This window comes from Helicoverpa zea, chromosome 12, assembly GCF_022581195.2.
Source record: "Helicoverpa zea isolate HzStark_Cry1AcR chromosome 12, ilHelZeax1.1, whole genome shotgun sequence".
Classification (NCBI taxonomy): Eukaryota; Metazoa; Arthropoda; class Insecta; order Lepidoptera; family Noctuidae; genus Helicoverpa; species Helicoverpa zea.
In genome coordinates, this window is record NC_061463.1 from 9,500,428 (window position 1) to 9,521,173 (window position 20,746).

The window sequence follows — 20,746 nt, forward strand, 5'->3', positions numbered from 1 at the left end:
ATTTGATTAAAATATTTGCGGTGACAGTCTAACGTGACGAATGTGGGAATCGGAATGCATTATTTGGACGTGAATGTGATGCGCCGATCTCACGGATCGTTGGAAGGTGTAAAAATATAAGAAGCACACGGCAACTTGTTCGTGTATTCTGCCAGGCAGTTTCGTAATATACTCATAATCAATATTGCTGTTATCTTGGTAACACAACTAATTAATCATCTGTCTAGACACTTAATATTGAGTGCCAAGTATGATGACCTGTGTTGGATCTTTAACACAAGAAAACTTGAATTGTTTTTTGTACTGTTCCTCAATAGCCGAACAAAGTTTACTTCATTACGTTCCCCTCTTATTACATGCTTTACCTAGGTCTCACTTAGGCTCCGTGCTCCAACTAAGACCCCTTACCAAATGGAAAACTCCACACAGAATCAATCCTTACAATTCTCATCCTGCAACTTCTAAGACGTTGAGGCAAAATACTGATACTCAGATGTAGTATTCCCTACCAAGGATCACAATCCCTTTGAGAGTGAACAAGGCAATATTTCATACATTTTGTATTGCCGTCAACTGACAACAGACGGATTAGAGTGTATCAAGCTATTGTGCAATTCCTTTTCTTATTTCCAGTGATGCAGTACCAAGTTTTCTATGTCTATAGTACGAGTAATAGGGAGACATTATATGAAGCGGATTTTTAATTTAGAATCCACGCTGGAAAATATTTATTTAGGCATATTCTACTGACCTTGAAACTTGAATGAAAATTCGTATTATATAATCAATACACAAACATTATTGTTGCAACATTGTACATACTTCTAGGGATCATTTTTAAGCAGCGTTCATCTTCTGTTATTCATACATTTGTTGGTAAATATTTTTCTTTATAAATAATATTGACTACAGATTCATGCATGAAAACAAACAAAAACAGCAGTGCAACTTAGTCTTGTAAGAAGTCAATTCAGAAACATGGCGAAGCCACCAATTTCCATACAAGTTACCAAGTACTTACTAAGGTAATGATTATGGATCCCAGTTGCATTTAGATGGATAACCATTACTTAAGCTAGCTTTAACAGATAAATATTAGCACTTGCTTCATTAATACAAACTCACGTGAGAAGGTGTACTTCGAGACATTTGATAGATTCAAGTCACTAAGATATTTGCGAGTCATTAGCTGGAGCATCTAAATGGCTAATTATATATTTAGCAAGGACGAGTATGTCAGTCGGAGCAATGCGTCGTTATCCTAATTGAGTTGAGTGCAGACTGACATATCCTGACACATCTATTGCTAAATGTAAATCTATGTGTTGGTTTCGAACTCGTACAGGAATGAGAAGTAAATAAGATTCTGCCACCGTCTGGTGACCGGCTCACTTTTACTAAAATAAGGTGTAGCTGAGTAAAAAAAAAATAAAAGGTTGAGATACCATTTTACAACCATAAGATGCCTTTTGGACAAATCGGCGATTTAACAACTGCAAAGTAGGACAATTATATATGAACACAAAGCTAGTTTTCAATATTGAATCCTCAAACGAAACGCTACATATCGTTGCAAGTAAAAGGCCGTATACTTAACCATCGTAACCAAATAAGAATTGATCTCGCAATGGGGTGACGAGGTCGCCGGCATGTCAGGACTTGCAGACATCACAATACAATCGATTAACACTGGAGGCGCTACCAAAATTGGCGTTGTTTCACTCAACCGGCTTATCAAGACACTTCTTAATTTACGTAACACGCCAAAAACGACCTTATTATCATATGGAATAAGACATAAGAATGTTAGCGACAGGCGTTTTTGCGCCGGTCGAAAGTCACCATTTAAGGTCGATGGTGCATTCGGTAGCGTGGGAGGCCATGTAATGAAATTACCTACAATACTTTAAAAGTTTATTTTTTACCATGCTTACTTAAGAAATTACGATTCCGAATCAAGGCGTTCAAGTACCGAACAATGGTGATGGTCTGTCAGAATTTTAACCGCAAAAAAAACTGAAAATACTCAATCGCTTTATCGATATAAGAAATCTTATATAACATTATAACTCACAGAATATCTGACGCAATTTATCGTAATTTCTTTGAATAAATTCATTTCAAAAGAAAACAAACTTGAGCACGCCACTGAAAGTTTTCAGGAACGAGTAACTTTTCAACATTATTTAGAGCAGGAAAAAAAAAACAAATTATATATTTTCCTGGAAAATGTTGCGACATTTTTAAGCATTATTCTTATATGTCCTCAAACATTTTGTATTCAATAGAATTGTACCCTTGAACTTCTAGGCTTCGGTAAACAAACAATAGAAAAAGTTACAATGACCTAAACAGATGTTTATTTTTCATCTATCCAAAAAAAGGAACTATAACCAGACAATGGCATAGTATTCAAGTCTCCCAGCTAAAACACCGGTTTCCTCGCAAGCTCGTTTATCTAGGCCTCGTCACCCATTTATGGTGGTCAAATGAAGCGTCGATAATTTACATGTAATTTCACGACAACGCCATAAGCAGCCATAGGTACTTGACCCGATTGCCAAGTTGCATTCGAGACGACTATGTTCATGTAGGGGACAGCAAGAGGTCTAGAATGATTGAATGTAAGCTGTGGAACTGTGAACTCTTTGATTTGTGAACGAGGGCCTGAATGGAAATTCTAAATGTGAATTATTGTTATTTGAGATCTACTCGTATCTAAGTCATCATCATCTCCCGAGACTTTTCCCAACTGTGTTGGGGTTGGCTTAAAGTCTAACCGGGTGCGGCTGAGTACCAGTGTTTTACAAGGAGCGACTGAAAAGTACCTAAGTATGAGGAGAAAATATCACTACCACTATGTGTCTAAAATACATGAGCAGCCAAAACAAGCGATACACCAGCCTTGGGTTACACCACTCCATGAGTAAAAATAAAAAAAATATCGACAAATACAAAGCAAGAATTTATTCAAAGAAGGGCCTTAAATTAACACATACTTTCCATCGATTTCCGATCACGTATAATCATACCATAAACGTTTTAAGACATAATAATGGTAATTTCAAGCAATAAGGAAAGCTTCGGACACTTTACAAACATTTTGCAGTGAAAAAACAGGCTTCCAAGTAAATACGGCAATTACATAATACGGCCAAGTGGGCCTTGGGTGTAACGAGAAAGAATAAATAAGAATTAATATGATAGTCACGTTTTTTTATGATGATTATCATGCTGATAATCGAAGGCAGAGGTGAAGGTTTCTGGATATTATGGCCATTTTTTACGCTATGACTTGGTGGGTGCAGTTCTGGGCAATTAACTTGTTGGGTCTTTATATAGATGGTTCATTGATGTCATTTTGTAGGTAAGGAAGGAGAGCTGGGCTGCGTGTACTTTGATCAAATTAGTTGAAATGACCAGAATTATTAAAACTTAAAACTCTTTCCTCATTGTATAACTTAATAAAGGTAACAACCAAAATGTTATCAGAAATAAAAACAATCATAACTTTTACTATTTGGCTGTTGAACTGGCAATGCAGAAGTATTTGCGAGACTCGTCTAGACGCATTTCTTGCTCAGTACAAAAGGTTAAGTTTTTGTGTCCATAAAGATAAAGTCCAATACAAATTGTACATTTACGACTAGAGCCTGAGTTTCTATGAGGCGTTAAACACAGCCACTTGAATATGAATTAATAGCTAATGAGATGTTATAATTATACCGCTATATAACATCCTCCCAAGACAGGTTTGTAAAATATCAAAACGCGATCTAGAAACGAATAGTTAAAGTATGATAGATAAGATAATAATTCTCAAGGTTTTCTGCGTTTATGGTTAAAAGATGCCGACATTATAAGTGGAACGCTAACTAGGACAAAAAGCTTATAAATATGTAATTATAATTACTACTTAGATAATAAGAATAAAAAACTGACGTGTAACTAAAACACAGCAAGACATTAATTATTGTACATAGTAAGAAGAATACCTATTTACTTAATAAAGATTAGTTTACCTCATCCGAGCAAAGTTGTTTACATCTAAAGAAAACAACAAAATCTACAAGTTTAAATTAACCGCAACAATTATTAACAGAGCGACTAGATAAGATAAACTGAAGAAATGGTTAAACGGGAAAATCTAGCAATAAAGTTAGTCTGAGAGTCCGATAAGTAATCAACTGAGTAGAATCTAGATAAACTTGTTACTAGAGAAAGTAACTCAAGCTACTGTATAAAAATACTCAGATAATGAAGATAGTATTAATATAAATCATAATCAATCTTTTTCAAAGCTGACGTGCAAATATAATAGATTCGAAAATAAAAGAAGAATAAAAACTGATGGACGTTTGACATGGTGCACAAAAAGATTCAAGTTCAATGCAGAAAATAAAGTACATAATAGGTTTTTTCAAGACAATATTGCTTGAGGAAGGAATCCTTAAGTGTTATATTAATTTCAAATTAATCAAAATTCTTGTGTCTTTTATGCCAGAACAGCAGTAAGAAACTTCCAGAAACTAAACATTGATTAAACGACTTGGGAATAACTTCTGAAAGGCAGCGGACTAAAATAAATATTAGATCAGAGTCGAGAGAACTTTCCATATCGGATGAGAAAACAAACAAGACGAGATAAAATTATAGATGAATCCTTACTAATAATTATAAATGCAAAAGTAACTCTGTCTGTCTGTAGCGCGTTCCCGTTAAATGTACTAAACCGATTTCGATTGGCCAATCAAGAAAGATAGAAGTTTAAAAGGTACATAAATTGTCTAGAAGTTTTACAGCCTCTGCTCGGGCATAGTACTTTAACCTCATTGTGGAAATTAGCTCTACTACGATGTAGATGAAAATGCGAGGAGCAGCCAGTATTGAAGATAATCACAAAAGGTTAATGTACTTAGATAGTAAGACATAGATTGATACTAATTGATAAGATGGATGACTGACAATTGATGAATGAAGATAATTTCGCACGCAATCAATCTCCTACAACTGCGTCGGTTAAGTATTACATTTTGCATACCGAAGCCTCAAGTACATCACGATGATGACTATGCAATGCAACGACATTGAGTAATGTTATAATAAAAACCGCAAATAATATGTGTGAAATGACTAATATTATATTACTTGGAAAATACAATTGAAATGTTATAGAGTTGAGTTCGAAAACAATAGTACGATTAGAAACACTGGCTTCTGGTTATATCGTAAGTGCCTTGAACTCAGTGGAATTTTCATAGAATCAGGTACTTATGCAAAGATAAACAGCATGGTTTGAAAATCAACAACGTTCTAATCATTGTTACAACAGATTCCAGCTTATATGAGTAAACTTGTCAAGACAATGAAATACTTGGCGTAATTACAAGCGTCCCGTACATAAACAAAAACTTAATCTAATCTACATGTCTAATTATAACTATACGCTAAAATAATGAAGCCATCTAGTTCAACTTACCGCATCATTGTCACCGTCAATTCCGTTTTCGACCAAGATGTCTTCAAACAATATGTCTGCCTCGCAAGGCGAACACAAGTTGCTGAGCAATTCACTGAACCTTTCCACTTTGCGCACACACACAGCCCCTAGTAAGCCTCCTACATCCTCTTTCACTTTTGGCACTACACTATCTTCTACATAAACATCAACATTATTAACTTCTATAGCTTTATTATCAGCGGCAGGAATACAACTATTATGACTATATTTAAGCCCATCATCATCCAGAATCTGATCGTTTATCTTAATTTCAATACCATTCAGGTTTTCAACATCATCAACAACAAGATTATTAAATAAATCGTCGATTTTCTCGTCATCTATACTAGATGTGTCTTTTTCGTTAACAATATCGTTAAAAAATTCTTCACTATTGACTCGTAAAGGTTTTTCGTGTTTTCTTTCGTATATCTCACTATTCGTTTTCTTTTCTTCGATTATGGAATTTTTGCTCCTACTTTCATCTAATTTAGAACTGCGCTTTTCGTCAGCATTCTTTCCTTTAGGACTAGTCACTATAAAATTATTTTTGTCTTTTTCTAAAATATTTTTATTAATGGAATGTTTAGTTTTCGTCTTAATAGCACCAATATCTTTATCGAAGCGCGTCGCAGACGCACTTTTAAAGTTTTCTTTCTCATTGCTTTGTCTTCTATTTGATCTTTTATCTCTATCTAGTAACTTGGAATTTTTAGGTGATTTAGTTTTGGCGTCTTCAAGTAATGACTGTACAGATGAACTTCTATTGGATTTTCTTGGAGACGGCGAGGAATCAGAAAGATTTGCAGCAGCAGCTCTTAAACGAGAGGTACGCGTCGTTCTAATAGGCACTGAAGTTGAAGCTGTGTTAAGATTTAGCTCCGAGGAAGACTTGAGATGAGAAGCAACGTCGTCCGGAGGCGGCTGTTCGGGTGATCTTTTCGGGCGCCTGAAATTAACAACAAAGCACATTTAAAAAACTGAAAAAAAAAAACAGGGGATATTTCAAAAACTACACTATTTTTAAGGCAATTTAATAAACATAGTGCTGTTAGTTTATTGCTTTACGCTTGAACTCACCTCTCAGTAACGTTAGCAGAAAATAGCGTCGCTGTTCTGGCCGTGAGCTGTTTTCTTCTCTCCTCCTTATACTTCTGTATCCTGGCCGCACGGGCCTCGTCCTGCGACTGACTCATGTCGCCCTCCTTGCGCTCCCGTCGACGTCACGTGCGCCAGTACTTCTCGAACTTTCTATATCCTTGAGTTTTCTTATTATAATTAATATAAATCTTGTCTAGCATGGCGGCATTAAGCGCGCTGCAGGGCGGAATAGTTGGCAGTGATGATTATAGACTAAGGCTGGGCAGGCGTTGAGGTGACCTGGAAATAGAAAACAGAAATTAAGTCACAAACGATTATTAAATTGTTATCATAATAGTGGGTGAGTAATATGAGCGCAGATGTAAGGTCGGGGGCAAATCGCAGAACACAAACAATGATGTTTAATTTATCGGATCGCAGTTGGTATATTTCGCGCGAACAGACTAGAGGCTTTGTTCCATTGTCATTTCGCATCACGTAAGGGAATGTTACACCAGCTAACAATCGTCCTGAAAGTACACTGACGCGTGTTATTGTATCTGTTCTATTGAGAAATAAGACGGTATGTTTCAGGTAGCGTGAACTTATTACTTTTTATTACAATGTCAACCTTAATGTTTTAATGTAAGTAAACAAACATCTTATCCATTCAAAAACTATCACTAACTTCTGATTAATGTAGTATCGCAATGCAAACTTTATGTAGAGCAAATACACATTCCATCTATCTACATCAGCAGCCATCACATCATTTAACTCTATCCAGCAAATTGTGAATAATCCGATTATTGTCTCATCAAGCCTACTTAGTGTAGTTAACTGGAATCGGTTATCGTTAACGTAACCCTTAACCAATGTTAATTATACTAATAGCCAATATGGTTGGGCAACCAGTGTTGGGTCGGCCTCGGTATAAATCTCTACCGCAGCGTTCCAATATGACATGCATTTGACATCTAATTACCGTTGATTGGGTTGCGGTTTGCTAAATGAAGCTTAAGAGGTCTCTGATGTGAAAGGTCTATTTGCGTTACTTATGAAGACTACTTGTGTAACACTAGTTAGTACTAGGTAATTCTCAGAGTCATTTATTTCAGAGAGAATCTATTTTATGTCTCGAATGGGCAAAGAATCCGATATCTCAAATCAGAAGTATTAATGGCACAGGTAGTAGTGGATATGGGGAAAGATCCAATTACAGGCAACACAATATTTGACTAAAGTTTCCAAGTGCGCGCATTTCAGGACATGAGGAATCCTCATTGAGGATTATGATATTAACAATCATTTGCTTATTTTGCCTCAACATGAAAAACGCAATTATTGAATCATGAATAATGTACATTGTTCGTACGAAATTCGGAATTTCATTTTAATAATCGTTTTTCCGTGTTTTCTCTGACGATAGGCAGGCAATGCATGGCCACGCTGCGGTTATGTTAATTATTCATGATTCATTAAAATTCGGACACATTTGGAAAATGGCATATATCTCAACGTCTATGACGTAAGCTGCCAGAAATATAAGTTTACCTACCTTCTTATGAATATTTATGTTGTTTATGAGTAGCAAAAAAGGCTTTTCGAATATAATTTGATATTCTGAGAAGAAAAGTTGGCACGAATAGTTGATTGACACCAATGCATAGAAAAAAGTGCTAAATATAGAAACTATTTGGACTTTACTATGAGACGGGGAAAGGAGACTTGACAACGATTTCGGAATAATACTGTAAATTCGAACGAATTCGAAAGTCAAAGAATCAAACCTATCTTTAGGAACCCTCCGTTTGGCTTTGTATTACCTAAATCATTGCTGCGATAGTTTCCATAGAAAGCATTACTTGTCCTCGTTTAGGAATATTAACAAAATATTTAGACGCTCTTAATCTCTACAATACAGAGACTAGGAAAAGGAGCTAAAGAGGGAGGAAAAATCCGACCTATTTTACTCGCTACAACGACCTTACAAAAGAAGATTCAAATACTTAAAAACAAGAAAAAGATGAGCCCAGACACCTACATCACTCAAGATTTGTCAAAAGAAGCTCTACTTAAAAAGAAGGAAAAATACCCTAAAAATAAGAAGGAAAATGAAAAAAGAAAGAGATCAGAGACACCTAGCCCCAAAAATAGTAATACAAGAAACCCAAACGATCCGAAAATAATGAAACGAGATGCATTTCAGTACATGCGTGAGAGATCGCAATCTCTGTCAGAGAAACATTCACAACAAAACGAAAACACGGACACCGCAAACCGGACAACCACAACAAACCAATAAACAACAAACCTGTCTCCCAACACGGCTGGTCCCCGCGGGAGCACTAGACCACCACCCTCCAACTACCAGAAAAGATGTACTTTATATTGCAACACTCAATACAAGAACACTCAGAACCCAAGAAAGTCTATTAGAGCTGGAACAGTCATTAGGAAATATTAAATGTGACATTCTGGGAATAAGCGAAATGCGACGACTGGGCGAAAAAATAGAAGAGCGTGCCGGCTATATACTATACCAGAAAGGGGAAATTGCCGGTCACAGAGGCGTAGGGTTCCTTATAAAGCAACCCTTAAAGAAATACATACAAGAACTTATAGGAATCTCTGACAGATTGGCCATATTGAACATAAAACTACCAGGGTACAAAAAGCCATGGGCTATAATACAGGCATATGCACCAACCGAACAAGCTGATCTACCTGTGCTTGAAGCTTTTTACGAGGAACTATCACTGGCTATAAAAAGCAACGCCGATAACCATATAATCCTGATGGGAGATTTCAATGCCCAGATTGGAACGAGGCAAAATATACATGAGTATGTACTGGGCAAGTTCGGGTATGGAAAGAGAAGTCGCAACGGACAGAAGTTGGTTGAATTCTTAATGGAGCACAACTTATCAGCATTAAACTCTTTTTTTAAAAAGAACCAAAGAAACAAATGGACTTGGATTTCCCCTGATGGCTCAACCAAAAACGAAATCGACTACATAATGAGCAACTTCCCAAAAACTATTACCGACACTACTGTCATAAGTAATCTCAATTTTAATACAAACCACCGTATGGTCCGCTGCTCTCTTAGAGTAAGCCAACCAAAAATGTCACGTTATCATATTAAAACAAATATAAATCACCAACCAAGGCAACCCTGCCCGAATAAGTCTAATAATATTATATTGAAGGAAGTCGAAAACCAAATTAACAATGCACAACTAAACACTACACAGAAATACGAAATTCTAGAAAAAGAATTACAATACCTTAATACCCGAAGTAGCAACAATATGAAAGGCAATAAACCTCAATTCAGTGAACATACCCGGCAACAAATCAACGAAAGAAAAAAGCTTATGACCAACCAATCTAGAAAGGAAAACAGAAACTTGATCTCAGACCTTAGCAAAAAAATTCGAGAAAGCATAAGAAAAGATCGCAAAGTAAAAAGGTTGAAAACATTAGAGTACCACATCCAGAAAACAGGTGGCGTGAAAAAAGCACTTAAAGAACTACGAGAATCAGGCAAAGAATGGATACCCAAGCTCAAAAAAAGGTCGAAAACTACAGCGATACGGCAGAACATCAATGACCTAGCTACAAATTTTTACCGCCAACTTTATTCTAAACAAGATACCGAAACAACGAGACACTACAACGAAATTGCTAAGGAACAGACTAACCGAGCAACCTATGAACCAGTAGCTGCCATTCTACAGTGCGAAGTTGAAAAGGCAATCAGGAGTCAAAAAACAGAAAAGTCTCCGGGACCGGATAAAATTACTAACGAACTGATGAGAGGAACATTAGAAGAACTTACTCAAATCCTAACAACCATCTTTAACGAAATTTTACTAAGCGGACATATTCCAGAACAATGGACAAAATCCCACATCATTTTAATTCACAAAAAAGGGGACAAAGAAAACATAGAAAATTACAGACCGATAAGCCTGATGTCAAATGTTTACAAAGTTTTTGCGAAAATAATACTGGAAAGAATCAGCGCACTACTAGATGACCAACAACCAGTTGAACAAGCTGGCTTCAGAAAAGGTTTCTCAACTATCGACCATATACATACCATCAAACAGGTGCTAGAAAAATGCAACGAATACAATAAGAAAATTTATCTCGCTTTTATAGATTATGCCAAAGCCTTTGACAGCCTAAACCACAAGTATATATGGGAAAGTCTAGAACAACAAGGAATACCAAACCAGTATACCAATATTATAAAAACCATCTACTCGAACAGCAAGGCAAAAATCCAATTGGAAACACTTGGGGAAGAATTCATTATACAGAGAGGCGTCAGACAAGGTGACCCACTATCACCAAAATTATTCTCTGCAGTGCTTGAAAATATCTTCCGCAAACTGACCTGGGACAAATATGGTATCAACATAAATGGATCAAAATTGCACCACCTAAGATTCGCGGATGATCTCATTCTACTCGACGAACATCCTAAAAACCTCGAAAGTATGATAAACAGCTTGAACGAAGAAAGCATTAAAGTAGGGCTTAAAATGAACACCAGTAAGACCAAAGTAATGACAAACACTGCAAAGGTCACCATAACAGTGAATAACAGTGCCCTGGAATATGTTGAAGACTATATCTACCTGGGTCAAGTCATTTCGACTAAAGACCAAATGACAAAAGAAATCAACCTCCGAATAGCCAGCGGATGGAAGAAATACTGGGCGCTGAAAGAAATAATGAAATCTAAAGAATTGGGAATCTCAATGAAGAGAAAGACATTCAACTCCTGTATACTTCCCTGCCTAACTTACGGATGCGAAACCTGGACCCTCACAAAAGCACTAAGAGAAAAACTGGCAGTAGCACAGAGAGCAATGGAGAGAAGCCTGACCGGTTATAAACGACAGGATAAGATAAGAAATAACGACCTAAGGTCAATAACAAAACTCACGGACGTACTAACACGAGTCGACCAACAGAAGTGGAGGTGGACAGGGCATATGATGCGTGATAAACTAGGAAAATGGAGCAGGAAGGTAACGGAGTGGTATCCGAGAGATGGTAAGAGAAACCGAGGAAGACAGAACTCTAGATGGGAAGATGAGCTTAAGAGGACCGCAGGTCCTTACTGGAGAAGGGTTACTCAGGACAGGCAACAGTGGAAATTGTTGGAGGAGGCCTTTGCCAATAGGCACGCCGAAGTCAGGGATATATTATAAGAAAAACTCAATGTATATTAGTATTATTATTTTCGGAATAAAGGGCTTTTTTATTTTATTTATTATTTTATAATCTCTACAATCATTTTTTTTTGGAATGACTAAGTTAGTCACTAACTTGACCCTCACTAGATCCTGATTTGGGGCGAACGTATTTTTTAATACCTAACAGGATTATGACTACAATTTATAATAGCAGTTATCTGATCTCCCTTCGAGGCCTAACTACCCACACTAGAAGTTTTGACATTTATATCACAACATTCTAAGAAAGGCTAGACTAGACCGACATATTATAATTTTACAATGATTAGTAGACTATGATACTATTCATTATAGTCGATATGTATCAATATTATTGTCGTCTATCGCCTTGGTTTGCAAAAACGACAAATCATGGGGTAGCCATGAATTAAATTGCTGCATTTGTATTTATATAGATATTATAAGTATGTTGATTAATAATAGAATTAAGTCATGCTTGTAGTATTTGCATTGTGCATGGTTCTTTCCATATTGTTCATTCAAGGCTATGGGAATTTTTGAGCAAAACTTCATTGTTTATATTTTTTATGCAGGTATCAATTAAATTGGACTAATCTTCATCTCCATATTATTTCATCATACGAATTCCAAACGATCATAATTTCATCCAATAAAAACACGATCTCACTTCCGAAATATAATTTCACCTAAAAGCATGTTACGTTGCGTTTTATATCAACTGTTATCAGCTTCACGCAAATCCAGGCTTATGTTTTGGAACGAAAACACTTGCTACCAAAAATATGAAGGTAACACAAGTACAATCGCAAACAAAAAGTAAATCCGATAGAAAAACGCCGCTTGTCTACATGTCGTAAAGCTTTTATTATTACATAAACCACAGGACCCTTATTCCCATTTTTTTAATGATAACTTATTGCTGCTCGTGACTGTACTGATGAGTCATTTGAATGTTTTAAGGAGTTTCGATCTTGGGGTGACTAGTTTAAAGGTTAGTTTCCTTTGATGGGTGTTTGCAGGTGGAGCCTCATAGCAAGAGCTTGTTTCCAGTCACGACCTCGGCTAGGCTTAGAAACAGTGTCTACACGACAAACAGTAATTGACATTGACATTGTGCTTTAACGTGAGTCGTAAACAAATGGCACGAAGTAAAGCGTTGTTATCACTCGTAAAATTGTTTAATGGAAAGGAATTTTATGATAAGACGCGTATGGCTCTTGTTATGTGACTTTCACCCGGATTGTATCGTAAAGAATTCAAAGCAGATTCTTTTCATTACTTTTAGAAAAGCTATAAACCGATAATCTTTAGTAAGACAATAAGATTTAATCGCCGAAAAGAAATAAATGTTTAGTGCTCTATTATTCTTTTCCAGAAATCTAATCTTCTACAAGCAACCGTTGCTAAATACGTGACTCTAAAGCTGCTAGCCCGTGCATCTGCAAATCCTTTATGTTTGCTTGGCTTTAGTACAACTTGAGTTCTGCAGTATTAAGCAAAATAAATACTCCTTGCGAGAGCTATTCCATAGTCTAGACAGCTTCGAAACTATGGACCGTATCTTTATTTTAAACACAGCGGTTTTCAAAGTAAACGACCTTCTCCCTGCTGAATATTTAGGGGAGGTAACGGGTTAGAGAAAGGTAAAATGTATGCTAATTTTTAAATTAAAAGACCGGTAAATAATTTGAAACCAATATATTTCACTGAATATATACAACTAGACAAGATTTTACGATCAACAGGCGAAAGAATCGAATAAGTGGATAAGAAGAAATTCTAAATTCCCCAGAATCGTCTTTCCCAGGAGAAATGTCATAATTTCTATTACGAAGAAAAGAACAAACGCAAAAGTTTGACAGAAACTGTCTTATCCGAACTAAATGCGATATAACCTCCGGGGAAACCTTTAAAGTATTATAGCTTCATAACTCGAGGAAACTTCTGGAAGGTTTTATAGGTAAACGACAAGGAACATCTGTCGGCTGCAATATATCTGTAATAAAGGAGATGGGGAGTATTCCAGGCACGTTGGACAGAAACGAAAATAAGTTACGTCAGACGAGATCTTATTATTAAACATTGTTTTTGCTTTTGGACCAAAGTGGAGGATTTCCGCACTTATCCCGATTAAGAAAGAAATGGTTTAAGGAAAAGAAGACGTCGAAGTGAGTAGAATTTTACAACACTCTTCATTACGTTCGTTCATATCTTTGTATACACTTCAGCGTCTGAAAGCTTGAATTCAGAATACAGGTAGAAATAATAGTTTGAATGGAGAAAACAGCCCATTCGGGCAAAATTAAATGCAACTGTACAAGCCACAAATGCAAATACGAGTGAAATACACAAATTAATTAAACAAGCACGGCCCCGAATTTCGCAAATCATTCACGGTACCTACTGCTTTTGTATCTAAGGCCCTATTGCGGTCAGTCGTATACTGCCTTGTGGATACATCGTAAGCATCCATCACTGGGTGACACATAATTATATCTATCTCTGTTTACACGGCCCTCACTCGTGTATCCATTATATGAGGATCATAGTTTGTCTACAAAGCATTAGATTATGTCGGTTGTGGGTTGATCCTCCATCCTTTATTTTATGAAACGGACAAATGCTGACCAATTTAGACTAATATTAATTGCTACATGCTGTTGTCTTGTAAATTTTCAGTCATTAATGTGAGGGAAGGAAAACCAGAAGGTAGGTTAGGTTAAGCGAGTTATTCCGCGAACAATTAATAAGGTAGATATACTATTCGTAATAAATAAATGGGAAGTCTTATGAAAAAAGACTATTTGGACTTAAGAAGTTTCAATGAAGAATGCCACTATTTGCCTATTGTCTACACCGGATAGATATAGAAAATAATCTACAAATAGTTTTTCTACCTCTCGGAAGACCGGAATCAATCACGCATTAAGCAGACGCGTTTGCATGCGTCCGGCCAACGTCGGAAGCTATGTCACCTAGTTGAGAAGTTCTGACGGACGCGAAAGGACACATTCACACTGCTGAATACCAATGAGCCTTAACACTTCCAAATAATCTGAATAACTTCTCCGGACGCACTCGTGCGCTTCAGTTTTCAATGTAGAAACTCTTTCCTAAATCGATGCTAATGGATTGGATAGCTCACTCGCAAGGCCTTAAAATATTTTCTTTCCACTTTCAAGATATAAAGAGAATTGATTTCGATTTCCAAGAAGCCACATTTCTAAGTTTCCCGTTATTGATTAGATAACATTGTCCAGTAATCCATCAAAACCTGACGTTTACAGCCTAAGGAAGCAGGTCAATTCATATCGATTCGCTGTAACAAATTTACGATATTGTAGGAATCTGATTGCATAGCATAGGCTTTCTACAGCGCCCTTGTTTCTTTGATGTGACGCTATTAAAACTTTATTCCTTATCCCATGCGGAGATACGCGTAGGCTATTTCGTATTTTACATCAAATTGTTGGAGTACCTACTTGGATCTGGTATATTTCATTGTATGATGAACAGCAAACAATGAAGGTAAGTAATAACTCTGTAATAACAGAAACTCTAACAGCACAATTCTCAAAACGGGCTATACGAGTAAAAAGCTTAAAAACCCTAGATTAGCTAACAGTACCGAACATAAATTGCGAAAATTCCTGTTTTGCTTGCAGGGGTACATATGGTGCATCAATATAGCGTGCCGTTCTCACACTCTGATTCACACGCCTCAAGACGGTATTATGAGGATGGTTAATAGCTAACAACCACGCGGATGTGCATTGCTAGAAAGATGTACGAAGATGACATCAATGCATAACATTTGAAAAAACTTCATGTTAAATAGTGCAGAAAACTGATCTGCCTATATGGTCATTGATTTGTTCACATTTTTTCTTCAGACCACTGTGTACGCGTTTTCTATCTGACATTCAAATGATATGAGTAACGGCAAAGAAACAATAAAATGTTTATAAATTCCTTTAAATAAAGACAATGAAGAACAACCGGGTGCTATTGGAAATCACAATCTATTCTTGTGAAGTGTTTTTCTCACTTCAGTTTGTTTACCGAAGCGAAACAGTACTGAACAGTTTTCGAGATAGCAAAAAGCAATGTTGCATTAGCGAAATGAACAAAACCTAGAATGTGAGAGATTCGATCTTTGGATTTAACGGAGCAAGATCGTGGTTGGATCGCTGCCCTAACAACAATACAGTAGGATTTAGATTCAAAGGAATAGATACTTGATAGATTGTAAGTCTAACTTGGCAAATGGATCGATGTCTGGGCATCAATGCAAATGTGAATGCTACTACAGTAGGTAAACAACATCGACAGGAGAAAGGGTTACATCTTACGCCAACGACCACCCGGAAACATAAACGTCAGTTCCAATCAAAACACATTTAATACACTGCCATTAAAGTCGAATCACTTAACGATAATGACACGATCCAAAGAGAAATTGTCGCTTCGCTTACATAATCATATTAACATAAATCTGTAGGCATTAAAATGTTTGCATAAAAAGAACTTAAGCTTACTTAAAGGTTAAGAATAAGAGGATTAATATTAAAAAGCTTTCGCGTGTACAGCGTTTGATGGAACCAATTGTTATTCATACCACGATCGTATGAAAAAAAACCGCATCAATATCAAGAGTTAGGCTTGAATACATTGATCTGAAAGACGAAGCTAAGTCTACAAGTAAAACTTAAGTAAACTTAGTTACGTATTCAAAAAATCTATTTGACATTCAGAAAACACGTATGTCATAATGATCAAAGAACGTATATCGATAGTAAATAGAGCCAAACGTGATCTTCTGAAAAGCGAAATCAATCTTTCTCATTCATAATTGACGTTTATTTATCTTTCGCACTAGAAGATTGTAGACTCACGTGCTCAGAATTTAAGGCTTGCGAAAAATTACATTCATTGATGTAATTTTCACAACACTAAAGATAGCCTTCGTTATTGGAATGATTTCAGAAAATGAATAGCGATTTAGTTTTGCGAAGTTTGTGACATAATTTTATTTGCAAATCATAAACAGCTGTTAGGATTTGTATGTCACCTGATATCACTGTACCATTTTAAAGTAAAACTTGACGACTTGACACTCGACGTACGATAATGCGAGAGTCGTCAATATTAGCACAAAATCTAATATTTTAGACGGACAAATACGCACTACACAATTATTTCTTTTCCGTTTTCAACAACAAACAACAGTTTTATGTAACGTAAAAAGCTTTCTTTATTCAAAGATTATGATATAAATTACAACAATAATCTAGTGACCCTTCACGCAACGAGCAAATCGCTATTTCTAGAAACATGAAATTCGCTTTAATATTGCGACGACGCCGAACGTGATGGCAATATCCCACAACGCAATATTCTCTCAGATCAAATATCTAATAAATGAAAATGTAAATCATATAGCGATGTTAGTGGATCACGTAGCTGAAATCGCGGTTGTTAAGCAAACCCAACCGATGAGTCAGAGCGACTTGTTGCTCGACTTTTTGCTCAGAGAAAACAGGACCATTACTTAGATCAGAAAGCATAAGAGTCCTATATGCTGGGCACGTGTTGCAACATATGTAGCTTTGCGACATGCGCCAAACATCATGCTGATCAAAGTAGTTCACAACTTTATACACTGGATCTCGTTTTGTCCAGTGTCGAGTGTTAACGCTCCAAATGAACTGAAATCGAAGCCACATTACTAATGTTTTAATAACATACAACCATTTAAAGAATGAATGAAGTAATTTCGTATCTGCGGACAATTTAATGGGAACAACGACCTCGCACAGCCTAAAATGCAGACGACTTTAAGTAAATCTGTAAATAAAGTGAAACAATATTCTTGGAACATATTGCAAAAACTTAGCATCTATTCTTAAAAGGTGTAGAAAGTTTTTCAGCGATGAGAAAAATATTCATAATTTACAAGCAGAAATATAAATGCACACCTTTGTTTTAGAGATAACAGCGTCTAATTTTCATATTTGTAAATATTTAAGATGGTGCATTTCACAGACTTTGTATTACAAATTGCAGACGGGAGAATCGTTTGTTTCGCTAGTCGTAAAAGCGGCATAAGCAAATACAGCTCGCGATATTCCCGAGTGTGGAATAAGGGCGTAATACATTTGTCGTGAACCGTGGACATCAGCATCCACAAATAAAAGTAAAGTCGGACCGGATTTTATCGAAAGCCAGTCTCGCCTTGGAAGATCTCGCTTAATTTATACGGTAACTTACAGTAAGTGGGCACGACTTTTTTGGCACACGGCATTGAATGGCGCAGCCGTTGGCTATATTAGGCACCGAAGCTACAATCGATTAACAATAAATGTATTAATAAAATTAAATGGCGTAGATCTAAAGATAATTAAATGAAGAAAGCAGTTTCGATAGGCTACACTAATACCATTTTTACATACTCCTTCCATTCTCAGAAAAAGTTTCATTTCTGCTCAGTGGCAGGATAATAATGTTGCACACACGATTGCTTCGATAATCGAGTACAATGTAAGTTGCGTAAGTGAAACAAGCAATATTGAAGTCAGTGTATCGGAAAAGTAGCTTAAAATGTTATTATGTAAGTCAGTAAATAATACATTTCCAAGGATAAAACAGCTAAACACAGTAGATATTAAAGTCACGTAAAGGCTCTTGTTAGGCAAAATAGGACCAAATCAACGCTTTGAAATGGTAATTCGTATACAAATGAAAATCGGATTTCTTATTCAATATGAAAATTTTGTCTTTGATATGAATTTACGATACGATACAATTTATTTAAATTGCTAAGATAGCTGCGCCATTTAAGGACATAATAGACAGATCAGATGGTTTCACGGAGAAATTAACAACCTCTTGATTCCTGATGAGTTTCAAATAATCTTTTTAGATGTTCAAAAAAACGAAATGCCGTTATGCGTATGAGACATTGGACAACTCTCTCTAACAGCTCTCTAACTCCTTAAGCTTAATTTGGAGACTAAGACTAGACTACGTGCCATTTCTAGATCTTCAGATTTCGCAATATACTTTTAAAAGTTGTTTCGACATTTTTTTTTTTTTAATTGGCATAATTTCAAACACGATTATTTCATGCTCCTAAGGGAACCTAATATCAACCATTGTATAACGTGAACGTGCTTAATCTGTGAAAAATAGGTAAGAAACAAAATTCTGTTCTCAAAAACGACCAACTAAGTTTAACTTCGTCGATGCACTTGGCTGGATTCCATCTTAAGAGTGCGGAGAACAGACCAGCAAACGAAACTCACATTCGAAGTAGGTACATGATTCGGCAGCTTCGCAAAATTCAGCTTCGGTACGAATTTTCTTTCAATAGGACAGTCAACAGCGCAAAATTACAACAGCATGGAAAATACCCAATGTCCCCAATCACAATTGGGATAAATAACTATTAATAGAAGTTTATTATTGATGAATAGCGTGGAGCCTTGACACGACCAGACAGTGACGTGGCAGATGACGGGATAAGGTGGACTAAACCAACAGATAATGGTCATGTTGGTTTTAGGACTAAATAATTGGCATTCACAGGACTATTGGGATACTGAGGAAACTTAAGTCGTTCAGACAGACTTCATGCACAAGAAAATAGGTACATATTTCGTCATAAAAAACAAAGAATCAAGTACATCAGGTACATTTTTACTGAAGACTAAATGCAGTAGCGTTTAGCCCAAATATTGTAACATTATCATCAGCATCAAATGTACCCTTAATGAGATAGCACAACCGCAAAAATTACTCTAATGAAAGCCATCCTAATTGAACAATTTGGCGTAAAACAGACAGAGCCGAGCACAATGTATTCAAAACAGCATTACGATGCAGCACGACCCGAATTATTGTGTATATTTAGATTTTGTACCGTTGACAATTATTTAGAAGTTGCAGAGGTAGGTCAAGCTATGTATACTCGTATTTCTCTGCACAATGTGTCATGTGGAAAATACGTTTGCAAGAAAGTATTGAAAACAGATGATGTAGGCTACAGATAATTAAGAAGAATAGGTAGTCTTTACACTTTGTTATATCGTAACAATGTTGAAGTAATGAATTCTGACCATAGGAGTTATTCACATCTATACATATAATAAATCTGTAGAAAAGTAATTTTTGTACATTGAAGAAATTGACAAAAAAAATAGCCAGCATGTTAAAGGATAACTAACAGAACCCATTTCCATCATTTTTGTCATTTTTGTCTGTTTGTCTGTTTGTCTGTTTGTCTGTTTATCTGTTTATCTGTTTGTTCGTTCGGGATTCACGTAAAATCTACGAATTCAATGCAGAAAATGCTTATATACAAACATTCTACGTAACTTGGGGTATTACTTAGTTTTTGTTTCATCGAAATCGATTCACTCTATCAAAAGATATGATTAATTTTGTGAATTCAAGATGTAAAATATTACGACACGCAATCTGTTTGTCAAAACTGTACATTTGAATGTTGTACTTATATTAGTTGATCGACCTATTATTAAAGATTAACCTTTACACAGAAAATCACACCTTCATAAGTAACTTCGGAAGAAAAAAAAAAAATGAAAATTTTGTTTAGCCAAGGTTAAAGTAGCTCCATCTGTGGTAATCTGTGTTAAATAAAATACATAAAATTTGTCAAAGGAGAGAGGTGGTAAATGACAATAAATTACCATACATTCTTTATAGAGGATTATTATTTCAACAGATGGAGTTGTGTATTTTCCGTAATTCACCATATTTTAACACGTAGTGTAATTTTTCGATAGACATTTCAATAGTGTTTGTCAGTTTGCCGTGCCACATCAAAATCCAATTATAATTATTACCTTGATGAAAGGAAAATTAATAGTTCTCAGCCAAATTTAAAACGGTGCCATCTAAATTATTT

General features: G+C 36.0%; 1 protein-coding gene across 6 annotated transcripts in view; it reads right to left on the minus strand.

Annotated features, from left to right (window-relative positions):
- The window catches only part of LOC124635134 (supervillin-like), a 206,710-nt gene that overhangs the window by 172,920 nt on the left and 13,044 nt on the right, over window positions 1-20,746 (minus strand). For all 6 annotated transcript variants that reach the window (XM_047170931.1, XM_047170929.1, XM_047170930.1 and 3 more), the window contains exons 2-3: window positions 6,581-6,880; window positions 5,480-6,449 (exon numbers count right to left, since the gene is read on the minus strand). In XM_047170931.1, the coding sequence (XP_047026887.1) occupies window positions 5,480-6,449; window positions 6,581-6,696 (1,086 nt within the window). In that variant the 5' untranslated portion in view covers window positions 6,697-6,880. The remainder of the gene's footprint in view (window positions 1-5,479; window positions 6,450-6,580; window positions 6,881-20,746) is intronic.